Here is a 13,078-nt window from a genome sequence, read left to right as displayed (position 1 = left end):
GAAGATCTAACACGAGAATCATGGAACAAACTCATTATGTCACAAAGATCTGAACTCGATACTTGGAGGTTTTACAGCTTTTTCGAAAACAATTTTGAAGACTTAAAATCAGAAAAACGTTTTGCAAGCACTTGAAGAACAAAGCTTTAAATGCACAAATGATTTGCAAGGTTTTTACAATAAATGCTTTGGAAGTCTTAAGAAATAAATGTGACTAAGACACTCTATTTATAGTGGATTTAGTCTTAGGTAAGTACAACTTAGAAAGATTAAATCCAATATTAAAATGATAGCTTTGAGTGATGGTAAGTGTTAGACTATAGGCTTGGGGCTTAAGAAATCAGAAAACTTAAGCTACTACACTCAACATGTGACAATTTACCAAAATGGCAAAAAGCTTTTCTTACTTTAGAAGTTTGATAAGTCTTCTTTGCCATTTTAGTAAAAGGTGTTTGCACAATTATAGAGGTTTAGTCAAGTGGGTTTGTGACTCCAAAATTTCAGATTATTTTCAAGCTTTTGAAAATTCAAATGTTTAAGGTTTAAAGCTTGCAAAGTTTTGACACTTAAAAACATTTGGTCGAAATTCCTCCTCCGTATGATAGTACCGAAACCACAAGACAACAGATCTTTGTTATGGTTTTGCCATTACTTGACTTAAATGAGAATGTTACACTTACTCTTACATTTGTCGACTAAGGCTTGGAAAATATCATTGTCTTGATTTCCTTGATTAGCTTGATCATCTTGAATTATTGTTGAAAGTCCATTTGATTGCTTCAATCACTAATTATTTCAACTAAGAGCAAACAATCAAATAACAAAGGGACTTGGCATCATCAATCCAATGTGTTCTAACAATTCCTCCTTCCAAACGACTACTAACAGTTCTGGCGTCGCATACACAAGTCCCAATTGAGACGTTTCACACAATTAATGTCATAATTTACTACGTAGTCATATGTATTGGTTGATTAGCTTAGTCACTGATTAGCTCGTATCTATACTCGAACTCTTTTCTTTTCAATACAAGTCCATTGCTGTAAAAAAAAAAAAAAAACATTATCGTCGAAAAAACCAAGCCGGTGGAGTGAATAGTCGAAACGTAAGTTATATAACACGTGTAGCTCAACATGAAGCTTAAGCACCAGCTCAGCTTTGAGTAGTTGACCAGTTCACCGCATGTCTTGTGCTGTCTTTCCCTCCTTTCCCCTCTTCATCATAGTTGATCACCACAAACCGTATAACTAAGCAAAACCCAACTTAGTAAATTACTCTCATCTTTCTCTATATATATATACCCTCACTATATCATACATTCGTACGCAAAAAACACACTAGAAAAAAGCAAGATCAAAGTCATGGCATCGCAGCAGCAAAGAAGAGATAACACAACGCACGAAAGAGAGATGCATGTAGAAAAAGACATTGTACCCAAGAGAGCTACCAAGTTTGAGGAACTCGCAAAGGCAAGTGATGCCGCTGCGGGTAAAGAAGGCAGCGCTGTGGGCGTGGGTGTCCAGTATACGGGTCGACACCAGGGAGATGAGGAGGTGAAAAGTAAGAGGCATTTGGAGTGGGTTGAGGGTAAAATGGGAGGGCTTGAGGTTGGAGGTCGTAATGTAGGCAAGTTTGAGGAGGAAGAGGGGCAAAGGAAGAGTAGGGCTGGTATGGAAGAACATGGTCAACACAAGTATCAACTTCCGTCTGATCAGGCCGCTCATCTTATTGCCGAACAAAGGTAGTGCCTCTTATAGCTTTATTATTTTGTCTTCATTCTTCAACTAGATAAATTACCTGATAACGAATAAAATGTTGATGGTAAACTAGCTAGTCAATCCCCTTGGGAGTATCTTTATATAGAGGACAATACTATACTCCAATAGATGATCATGGTAGTGCTCTGACTCTGACCATGTGTGTGGAAATAGGTATGCCCAATCGAAGCAACACGGTGCTGGCACACGGACGCGAGAAGAGCATCACCAAGAGAAGCACCAGACTCCTCCTTCTCTGGAACAAGTTACTCAGTATAGACAAACTGCGCAGCAGAACTCAATGGATGCCATTCGAGCTGCTGAGGAGAGGTACTTAAATCCCAAACTCGGAGGCTCTGAGTTTGACTGCTTTTCATGAAATCTGAAAATGCGTGTTTTTATGGCCAAACCGTGTTCTTATATTGTTTTTGTTCCTGTTTCTGGGTTTTATATTTAATAAGATATGCCAAAGCCAAGGAAGAGGCTGCAAATGCTGCTTATGCAGCCAAAGAATCGGCAAAGCACGGACATGGGTCAGCAGCAGCCATAACACGGGACAGGGTCGGAGCAACAACCCAATACCTTTCAGAGGAGCTGGCCCCAGTCAAAGAGACCCTTTCGAGTGCAGGTCAGAAAACAAAGGCTGGGACTCAGCGAGCCTCCGAGTATGCTAGCGAGAAGGCTGTGCAGGCTAAGGACACAACAGTCAGCACCACTAAGAGTGTAGCCGGGTATGTGGGCGAGAAAGCTGCAGTAGCAAAAGACGTGGCGGTAGAGAAGGCGGCAGTAGCAGCTGGTTATGCAGGGAAGGTGGCAGAGGGAGTCAAGGATCAGGCGGTTGTAGCAGGCTGGGGTGTGGCACACAAGACTACTGAGATTGCGGTGGAGGCTACCAAGATGGCTGGCAGTGTGGTTGGTAAGACTAAGGATGTGGTGGCCAGTGCTGCTCATAAGGCTGCTGAGCTGGCCGAGGTTCCTGTCGTCATGGCAAAGGATACGGCCGTTGATGCAGGGGAGAAGCTAGCAGATTATACTGCTAGGAAGAAGATGGAAGCCGAGAGGTATAAAGAAGAGAAGCAATTACAGTACTATGCTCAGGTAATTCTTATGATTCCATTCCACAGTTTTCCAAATCTGTAAGGTTAAGAACCAAGGCTAATATAGTTTTGTGTCATGTTGCGATTGTAGGAGGGGACGCATGCTACCTCTGGTGGAGGAGTTGGTGAGAAGATGCAGGAAGCGACGGAGACTGTCAAAGACATAGGAAGGGGAATAATGGGAGGATCGGAAGAGATGAGAGAAAGCGAACCAGGAGTGCTAGGGGCAATAGGGGAAACAATAGTAGAGATAGCACAGCAGACTAGCCAGCTTGTGGCTGGGCCGGGGATGCAGACTCAAGTCAAGGAGAAGGATTGGCCTAAATCAACCTAGACGAGAATACGGTCCATCAAATAAGTATAATATACCACCCCTTTTGTCGAAAATTTGTGTTTTTTTTTTTTTGTTTGTTTGGGGGGAGGGGGGTTTTGGGACTTCTGGTTGGTGCAAGTTTAACAGAGTTTTTGCAATGGGTACACCAGTGAATAAACATAGGGTAGCTGTAAATAATATGCACTTTTAATCTTGTATCCTCAATGTTTATGTAGTTTTGATCCTATGGACCAGTAATCAAATGGCAAAGCTTCATGTGATGTCTATTTCCCTCATTGACATTGCAATTATCCAAGTTCAATATTTGTTTATTTCTTAACCTTTAAACTGTTATAATATACCAAAATTCAATAAGAGTAATTTGTTTTTTGGTTCGTGTGCTGAAAAAATAAAGTAAATCAATTAAATCTGAGTTAATATTAAATTCTAGCTCTATTTAATTAATTTGCCCGATTAAATCGGGTCGACTCGGATTACAAAATGGGTTATCCGGATCATTAGATCCGAAAAAGATCAAATTTGGGCCAAGTTCACTAATAAACCCATAAATGGGCTTGTGAATGTCAAAGTCCACCAAGGAGAATTAAAACTCTATAAATAGAGTCATTCCCATTCATTTCAATGGGAGAGAAATCATAATCGTAAATTTCAGAGAGAAGAAGACACAAAAGCTCTATAAATTCTCTCTACAAGACACATCTGGAAGCAGTCAACAAGCACACCAAAACTGTGCCGCCTGTCCAAGAAATTCAAGTTCAAGTTACAACATTCAAGAGAGAACAAGTCGCAGTGACCCTCTCAAGAATACAAATCGACACCTCCTACAGAGTGCATACAACCTCTACAAGTGTCATTCAAATACAACGTTCGCGCCTCTATTACAGACAGCGTTTACGTAATCTACCACGGCATTTAGAATCAGAGGATACATTAGAGATTGTACACATAAACTTTCTTATATTAATAAAAATTCATTTGTTTCCTATTTTGTATTACATTTATTTTGCGATACAAAATTTGCTGTTACAAATTTTGGTGAACCCGACGTGAAAATCTCTACCTCTCATCTCTACTGCTGTTTTATTCAAGTCTACCAAAACAAGAAGATGTCTATCAATCAAAGCATCTCCTCCAGTGCATCAAAGAAGACCTACGCAGATATCCTGCAGGGTACTCCCATTGCTGCTACCTCATCTGCTGCGCAGTCAGTTGGCATCACCACAAGAAGAATGGCGAAGAAGGCTGCTGTCAATGTTGTTGCTGCCAGTCTACGCTCCGCACACGTCCCTACTAGGCCACGTAAGATCTCTGTCGCCTCCATAGCTGCTGCTGCTACAGCACTCCTGGCTGCCTCTTTCTCCTTCACGCGAGGAGGTTAGAAGTGTTAAGGATGACAAAAAGGCTTTCCCCTTGCAAATCCAAGGTGTCGCCAAAGAAGAAAGAAACCTCAACTCCTAACGTTGCTTCTGTTATGGTGATAAGTGGCGATACTCTTGAGGATCGAATGCAGAAAATGAATGATCTCCTTGAAAAGACGATGAAGGAGAATGAAGAAAAGAACAGGAAAATTGATGAGCTCCAAAAAGAGGTGGTGGCACTCCGTGACAGGAAGGCCGACAGCGAGCATAGTGACACCGACAAGGATGTTGGTAGTGATAAAGAAGTTGGCGAGGATGACATTGGAAAGCCAAACAATGAGATCAGTGCCTTCACTGAAGAGAAGCTGCAGGAGTTAATAGCCAAGACGATCAAGTGTCAGTTAGGTGATAGCTCGGCAAGCAGTGGACGCTACATCAAGCCTTATACTAAGAGGATTGACAGTCTACGCATGCCATCTAGTTATCAGCCTCCAAAATTTCAGCAGTTCGACGGGAAGGGGAACCCAAAGCAACACATCGCCCACTTCGTCGAGACATGCAACAATGCTGGGACAGAAGGTGATCGTTTGGTGAAGCAGTTTGTGCGTTCGCTCAAAGGGATCGCGTTCGACTGGTACACGGATCTGGACTCTGAGTCAATTGACAGCTGGGGTCGCATGGAAGACGAATTCCTCAACAGGTTCTACAGCACCAGGCGCGTCGTCAGCATGAGCGAGTTGACAAAAACAACTCAATGGAAAGACGAGCCTGTCGTCGATTACATCAACAAGTGGGGTGCGCTGAGTCTGGAATGCAAAGATCACTTAAGTGAAACGTCAGCAGTTGAAATGTGTGTCAACGGGATGAACTGGGACATTCTCTACATCTTGAAAGGGATCATGCCGAAGAGCTTCAAAGATATGGCTACCCGTGCCCATGACATGGAGATCACAATCAAAGAACATGGCAGTGCTCGACCAACTTCTTCCAAGGCGCCAAGTGAAAAGAAGGAGTTCAAGAAAACTGACAAGGGCGCCAAGTCATCGATAAAGGAGACAATGGTCGTCGAAACCAGCAGTGCACCTGTGAAAATCTCGTCAAAGCCTAAGTATGAAAAGAAGAAAGAGTCATTCTCTTATAACTACCAACGAGACAGGCCTACATTGAAAGAGTTGCAGGCTAAGAAATACCCATTCCTGGATTCTGACTTGTCTGGGATGCTCGATGACCTCTTAGAGAAGAAGGTTATACAATTGCCAGAGTCTAAGTGCCCTGAGCAAGCAAACAAGACAAACGATCCCAATTACTGTCGTTATCACAGGCTGGTGAGTCACCCTATTGAAAAGTGTATCACACTCAAGGAGAAGATCATGCAGCTCTCCAAGGAAGGAAAGATCATTCTTGACTTGGATGACACAGTAACCAAAAATCAAACTACTGTAGTCTTGGAGCAACCTGACGAGCCAATTATACGACAAGGACAGTGTGTGTATATGTTGCAGTTCGGAAGTTTTGAGCCTGTAACATTACGGATCCAAGGGTCATTGTCGTCGCTACCTCCAATGTCATTGGAAGAAAAACTACCTCCTCAGGATAAGAATGAGGAAAAGAAGCATGAAGATGGCGATGAAGGTTGGACTTTGGTTACGCGCAAGAAGTCAAAGAAACAAACAAGGCAGACAACGCAACTTGTTCACCGTCGAAGAAAACAATCAAAGAAGATGAAACCTCGCAAGACGAAGGGAAAGAAAAAGTCCAAAACAGTGGTCAAACCACATGTCTTGTCTATCGATATACTTGAGCAAGAACCACCGAGTCCCATCACCTGAAAAGAATTCTTCCCACAAGACTTCTTAAACAAGGTTACCGTGTGCACCGTCTCAGCTACGGAAGGTAGTGATGATAAAAACAAGATAGAGGAAGGAGGCCCAGATGATGCGGTATTGCCACAACAGTTGCATTCTGAAAAGGAGAACGAAATAGTGGCTGCTCTTGACGCCCTTCCTACAAACATGGGGTGGAAGCAAATCTTTCATCTACCTAAGGAGAAGCGTCAGCTGATAATTCAAGGACTTGAGAAACCGGAGTTGTACGCGGGAAAGATGAAAGACAAAATCGAGCCTGTCAAGCAATCAACTGGATGTGTCTCCTGCAGTAGCCTTGAGTTTTTCAGATGAGGATTTACTCCTTGGATCCAACCCTCACAACAGGCCACTTTATATGTCTGGGTACATCCGAGGGCAAAAGGTCAAGCGTATCTTAATAGATGGAGGCTCAGGAGTTAATCTCATGCCAAAAGCCACCATGAACGAATTAGGGATCACGATGGATGAACTCTCTAGTAGTCGAACAATGATTCATGGCTTCAACTTGAATGGGGAGCGTGCAGTTGGTATGTTCCGCGTGAACCTTACACTGGGTGATCTGTCTTCTGACACATTGTTCCATGTCATGGATGGCAAGACATCATTCAAATTGTTGCTAGGACGACCTTGGAAGCACGAGAATGGAGTTGTCGCCTCAACCCTCCATCAATGCTTGAAGTATTATCGTGGTGGCGAAAAGAAAATAGACGGAGATGCAAAACCCTTCTCTAAGGTTGAATCTTTCTTCGCAGATGCAAAATTCTTTGAAAAGAATGGTACTTCTAGTGAATTCATGCCAACCATCATCTCTTCAACAGGAAAAGGAGGTAAGCGGGAAAAGAACATCATCAAAGAAGATGCTGCAGCAAGTCTTGCTAAAGAAAATTTGTTAAGAAAGATGCAGACAAGGCCAGCAAAACAGCTACTCATGTTGCATCACCCAAGAAGCAAGAGACTACGCAGAAAACTACACCACCCGTACTACGCTACATCCCGAAGTCTCGCCGTAAAGATGGAGAAAGTCCTTTTGCAGAGTGTCTGGCACCAAAGACAGAGCCTAAGGATAAAAAGTCAGGTCAGGTGATCAAGCAAGAGTGGGTGGCCAAAGTCGTTACACCTCTACCAAGTTCATCCCAAACAAAGATTGTGAGACCTCCTCCAACTGGTTTCGTTTGTTCATCCAGTCAACCATCAAGTGAGGAAAATAAGGGGATATTTGATTCCAATGCTTACAAGCTACTGGCAAAGGCTGAATATGACTTTACAAATCCGACTCCTCTCGGCAAAGTTATAGAAGTTGAGCCGTATGGTCTTAACAAAGCGCAACATGAAGTGTTCAAGCAAGATGGGAGCTTCATGGTGACTAGGGCCGGGCCCGGATATGAATCTCCTGCACCTGTGAAGATTGGTGCTCATAGAAAAGGGGCTACTACATCTTCTCAGCACATCACAGTGGAAGAGGTCGAAGAAAATGAAGAAGAAGAAGAAGAAGAAGAAGAAGAAGAAGAAGAAGAAGAAGAAGAAGAAGAAGAAGAAGAAAAGATGCATTCATCTTCAGTCTTTGATCGAATAAGTCCACCTGCAGGAAAGTCTCGCCCTTCCGTATTTACAAGGCTGGGAAGGCCAAGTGCTCCAATCAAACACACTTCTGTCCTCGCTAGGCTTGGCAATCAAGGTGAAAGTGAAGTCAAAACATCAACGCCCTCGTTGCACACAAGCAAGAAATGCACAATCCATGATCGCTTGGGCGCTTCATCAAAAACGGTCTTCAGTCGACTAGGGGCTCCCGAGAATAATATTGATGAGGGTCGTCCTCTCTCAACTTCTGCAAAACAAAATGAAGAAGAAGTAAGAGTAAGTGATGACTTGAGAAGCGCAATACCATCTCGCATGAAGCGTATGCAAGTAGTGGATATCATCCAGCATGAGCCACTCAAAGCAAGGAGGCGCGTACTAGTTCTTACTGGTCAGCAAAAGAATGCCGAAGAGCTTGTGACTTCATTTTCACGTCCTTGTGATGCAAAGAAGTCAAGTGACTTAGAAATTACAACGTCGTCATATCACATCACAGTAGAAGAGATACCTGACTAGAACGAAGAAGTTGAGGCAGACGAGGTCCCTGAGACACTTGAAGACGGGGGGCAATCAACTGTGGATGAACTCAAGGAACTCAACTTGGGAACTACTGAAGATCCTCGCCCCATTTATGTTAGTGCTCTACTGACTAAAGAAGAAGAAGAGGAGTACAAGTTATTGGTCGAGTAAAGAGATGTCTTCGCTTGGAGCTCTAAAGAGATGCCTGGGCTCAACCCAAAAGTTGCAGTTCATCGTTTAGCAATCAAGAAGGGCACCAATCCCAAAAAGCAGCCTCAACGTCGTTTCAGGCCAGAGCTTGTACCTGAAATTGAAAAGGAAGTCAACAAACTCATAGAAGCAGGTTTCATTCGCAAAGTCAGATATTCTACCTGGATAGCAAACATTGTCCCAGTCAGAAAGAAGAATGGACAATTGCGCATATGTGTCGACTTCAGAGACCTTAATGATTAATGCCCGAAGGATGATTTCCCTTTGCCAGTTACAGAATTGATGATTGACGCAACCACTGGTCATGAAGCACTCTCATTCATGGATTGTATGGTTGGTTATAATCAAATACATATGGCACCTGAAGATCAAGAAGCAACAGGTTTTCGAACCCCAAAAGGAATCTTCTGCTACACGGTCATGCCGTTTGGATTGAAGAATGCTGGCGCTACGTACCAACGCGCAATGCAAAAGATATTCGATGACATGCTGCATAAAACAATAGAGTGTTATGTTGATGATGTGGTTGTCAAATCAAAGAAAAGAGAAGACCATACCAAAGACCTTCGAGCCGTCTTTGAAAGACTTAGAAAATGTCAACTCAAGATGAATCCACTCAAGTGTTCATTTGGCGTCACATCTGGGAAATTCTTAGGGTTTGTGGTCAGGCACAGAGGCATTGAAATTGATCAAACAAAAATCAAAGCCATCAACGAAATGCCAAAACCAAAGACGTTGAAAGAGTTGCGCGGATTGCAGGGACGTTTGGCATACATTCGGAGATTCATATCTAACCTAGCAGGACGTTGCCAACCATTCAGCCATCTCATGAAAAAGGATGCTCCATTCCAATGGGATGAAAAGTGAAAAAATGCTTTTGATAGGATCAAGAAGTACTTGGCCAGTGCACCAGTGCTGGGGGCACCAGTTCCAGGAAAGCCGCTTGTCCTCTACATCGCTGCACAAGAGCGCTCACTGGGGGCAATGTGTGCTCAAGAAATTGAAGACCGCAAGGAGAGAGCACTCTACTACTTGAGTCATACCTTGGTGGGAGCTGAATTAAATTACTCGCCCATAGAGAAAATATGTCTTGCTCTGGTGTTCGCCATCCAGAAGTTGAGGCACTACATGCAGGCGCATACCATACATGTGGTCTCAAAAGCTGATCCAATCAAGTACATACTCTCAAGACCAGTCTTGTCTGGAAGACTTGCGAAATGGGCAGTGTTACTTAAGTAGTACGACTTGGTGTTCGTGCCTCAAAAGGTGGTGAAAGGTCAAGCTATTGCTGACTTCTTTGCTGATCATCCCTACCTCCATGGCAAATGTACTTTGATGGTGCTGCAAGGCAAGATGGAGCTGGAGCTGGAGTTGTATTCGTAACTCCACAAAATCATCTCATGCCATATGCCTTTACACTCACTCAGTTGTGCACAAATAATATGGCAGAATACCAAGCTCTCATACTCGGCCTTCAAATGGCGATCGAAATAGGTGTCAGGGATATGGACATATATGGAGACTCAAAGCTGGTGGTCAACCAAGTCCTTGGAGAATATGAAGTGAAAAAGGAAGACTTGATTCCCTACCATCAACGGGCATTACAACTGCTGAATCAACTTGACGACATCCATGTTGGTCATGTACCAAGGAGTGCCAATAAGTTGGCCGACGCACTTGCTAATCTTGCAGCCACTTTGGCATTGGGGGCAGAAGAGTCTATGCAAGTCCCAGTCTGCAATCGTTGGGTAGTATCATTGCTTGAAAGAGAAGAAAATGTAGATACAACCAACATGATATGCGTCTATACAGTTGATGAAGATGACTGGCGTCAACCTTTCATTGATTTCTTGGACCACCAAAAACTACCCGACGACCCCAGACACAAGGGAGAAATACGTCGACGTGCTCCAAAGTTCATTCACTATAAAGGGACACTCTACAGACGTTCTTTCTCAAGTCAATGGTTGAGGTGTCTAAGCAAAGACGAAGCTACTGAAGCAATGCATGAAGCTCACTCTGGCATTTGTGGCGCTCATCAATCTGGGCCTAAACTTCACGATCGTGTAAAGAGAATGGGGTATTACTGGCCAACCATGGTGCAAGATTGTATGGACTTCGCGAAAAAATGTGAACCTTGTCAATTCTACGCAAACTTCATACACCAGTCGCCAGAGCCGTTGCACCCCACTGTTTCTTCATGGCCCTTTGAAGCTTGGGGACTTGATGTTGTGGGACCTCTTACTCCAAAGGCCTCAAATGGACACGAGTATATCCTCGCCGCCACTGACTACTTCTCAAAATGGGCAGAAGCCATCACACTACGGGAAGTGAAGAAAGAAAATGTTGTGGACGTCATTCGAACTCAGATCATCTTTAGATATGGTGTACCTCAGCGTATCACAACTGACAATGGGAAACAATTCTTCAACCATCTGATGACAAGTCTGGGAGAAAAATTCAAGTTCAAACAATACAAGTCATCCATGTACAATGCTTCTGCAAATGGTATGGCTGAAGCCTTCAATAAAACCCTTTGCAACTTGTTGAGAAAAGTAGTAGGAAAATCAAAGCGAGACTGGCATGAAAGGATTGGTGAAGCATTGTGGGCATATCGTACTACATACAAAACACCTACTCAAGCAACCCCGTATGCATTGGTGTATGGAGTGGAGGTCGTGTTGCCATTAGAGTTGCAGATCCCATCTTTGCGCATCGCTATTCAAGAAGGACTCACGGATGACGAAAATGACAAATTGCGATTATCAGAGTTAGAAGCTCTCGATGAAAAGAGATTAAAGGCTCAACAAAAGCTCCAATGTTATCAAGCAAGGTTGTCACGCGCATTAAACAAAACGGTGCGCCCTCGTTCTTTCCAAGTGGGAGACCTGGTACTTGCAGTACGAAGGCCAATCATCACATCTCACAAACCAGTTGGTAAATTCACCTCTAAGTGGGATGGCCCATACGTGGTGCAAGAAGTCTAAGCAAATGGTGCTTATAAGATTGTTGATGAAGACAGTGTGCGTGTCGGTCCAATCAATGGAAAATTCTTGAAGCGCTACTATTCTTGAAGCTCAACAATGAGGCTCCTAAGCAATAGCTTAAACTGCACGCCAAAGCTCCTAAGCAAGAGGTTAAACTGCATACCCAAAAAAAAAAATTGAAAGAAATCACCAAACAACAAGCAGCCAAAACTTTTGCAGTGGAGGATGATTTTTGAGTTATTTTAATCAGTAATACCCATATGGTCGTATCAAGTACTTCGTCGAAGCTAGCTATCTATAGAAGATAGAAATCGTCGCGACATCACAATACTCATACTTGACCATTATATATCATCAGGCCGGCAGAAGCGACGAGGTATGTGTGACCTTAAGCACCAGTCCAAGCAGCGCCAACGTTGTCACTCTTGCAAATGCTATACAAAAAAGGAAATCATCACAGCTCTCCGATTGATAACGGCAAACTTAATTGATCATTAGTCTACAAAGGATAATCGCATAATTTCGTGGCTGTCATGAAAAAATAACAAAGAGCTAGACATGAGACATTAGCACGCTACGATCGATTAGTTTATGGATAAGAGCCTACACGAAGAAGAGATAAACAAAAGACAAATTTGCTTCTCACAAACAAAATCAGTATAATACATCACTATGCAGCCATGTAGATAGTTAAGGAGGATTATCTCAATTTAATAATCCAGAAGGTAACATCATTGCAAGATAAGAGGGACGATATTGTAGATACTTCATTTCTGCACCTCCCGCAAACCACCCGGTGATGATTCGGCCGCATGTTTAGTACGCGAAACGATTTGTGACAGTTCGTAAGTTTATCGTCAAGTGATCGCTCAAACACTTATGTCTACTTCTTAATTGTCATCTACGTGCCGATATGGTCGTTTTGGCAATAATTAGAGTACATTTGGAGTCCGGGTCATAAAACCGTCTTCATTTTCTGAAACCGAGTCAGAATGTTCTGGAATGTTCCGGATATTTCTATTCCATATTTTATAAATCTTTTAATCTTTGGCAAACAATTTCCCGTAATATTCACACAAAATATTAAGAAAAACAAGATAAATCCGTTATTCCATAACCTAAACACGGAAATATTTCTTCCGCAGGAGGAAACCACTTGGGAAAGGACGCAGCAGGTGCTGCGCCTCTTCTAAGAGACGCAGTGCCTGCTGCGCCTCTTCCCAAGTCCTTTTCTGCGTATTTTTCGTATCTTTTCATATATTTTCGAGATTCACTTTCAAAGTTTCTCCGAAAACCCTACTTCCCTCTGTGTGATTAGTCTAAATAGAGACCTTCGGTCTCACATATTTCTCACGCGAATGTCCGCCCTTCTCTTC

At 43.0% G+C, this 13,078-nt stretch overlaps 2 protein-coding genes across 2 annotated transcripts; both read left to right on the top strand.

The window, feature by feature from the left end:
* Positions 1 to 1,023: 1,023 nt before the first annotated feature.
* Positions 1,024 to 3,507, top strand: LOC141621817 (uncharacterized). The gene is made up of 4 exons (XM_074438022.1): positions 1,024 to 1,741; positions 1,932 to 2,087; positions 2,219 to 2,855; positions 2,946 to 3,507. Exons 1-4 carry the CDS (start codon positions 1,362 to 1,364, stop codon positions 3,186 to 3,188), a joined length of 1,416 nt encoding a protein of 471 aa, XP_074294123.1. The 5' UTR covers positions 1,024 to 1,361; the 3' UTR covers positions 3,189 to 3,507.
* Positions 3,508 to 10,040: 6,533 nt separating this feature from the next.
* On the top strand, positions 10,041 to 11,702 carry LOC141620118 (uncharacterized). The gene is made up of 2 exons (XM_074437070.1): positions 10,041 to 10,814; positions 11,112 to 11,702. The coding sequence occupies exons 1-2, from the start codon at positions 10,041 to 10,043 to the stop codon at positions 11,700 to 11,702; spliced, it is 1,365 nt and encodes a 454-aa protein (XP_074293171.1).
* The last annotated feature ends 1,376 nt before the right edge of the window (positions 11,703 to 13,078 follow it).

Source organism: Silene latifolia, chromosome X (assembly GCF_048544455.1).
Source record: "Silene latifolia isolate original U9 population chromosome X, ASM4854445v1, whole genome shotgun sequence".
In the NCBI taxonomy this organism is placed as follows: Eukaryota; Viridiplantae; Streptophyta; class Magnoliopsida; order Caryophyllales; family Caryophyllaceae; genus Silene; species Silene latifolia.
Note: the sequence above shows the minus strand (reverse complement) of the source record. Positions and strands in the feature narration are given on the sequence as shown.

Bases quoted from the DNA above. Each gene is read 5' to 3' on its own strand.
- LOC141620118 (XM_074437070.1), top strand. From the start codon at position 10,041: ATGTACTTTGATGGTGCTGCAAGGCAAGATGGAGCTGGAGCTGGAGTT. The intron at 10,815-11,111 runs GTGCAAGATTGT...GGTGTACCTCAG, and splicing joins GGTATTACTGGCCAACCATG to CGTATCACAACTGACAATGG.
- LOC141621817 (XM_074438022.1), top strand. From the start codon at position 1,362: ATGGCATCGCAGCAGCAAAGAAGAGATAACACAACGCACGAAAGAGAG. The intron at 1,742-1,931 runs GTAGTGCCTCTT...GTGTGGAAATAG, and splicing joins CATCTTATTGCCGAACAAAG to GTATGCCCAATCGAAGCAAC. The intron at 2,088-2,218 runs GTACTTAAATCC...ATATTTAATAAG, and splicing joins ATTCGAGCTGCTGAGGAGAG to ATATGCCAAAGCCAAGGAAG.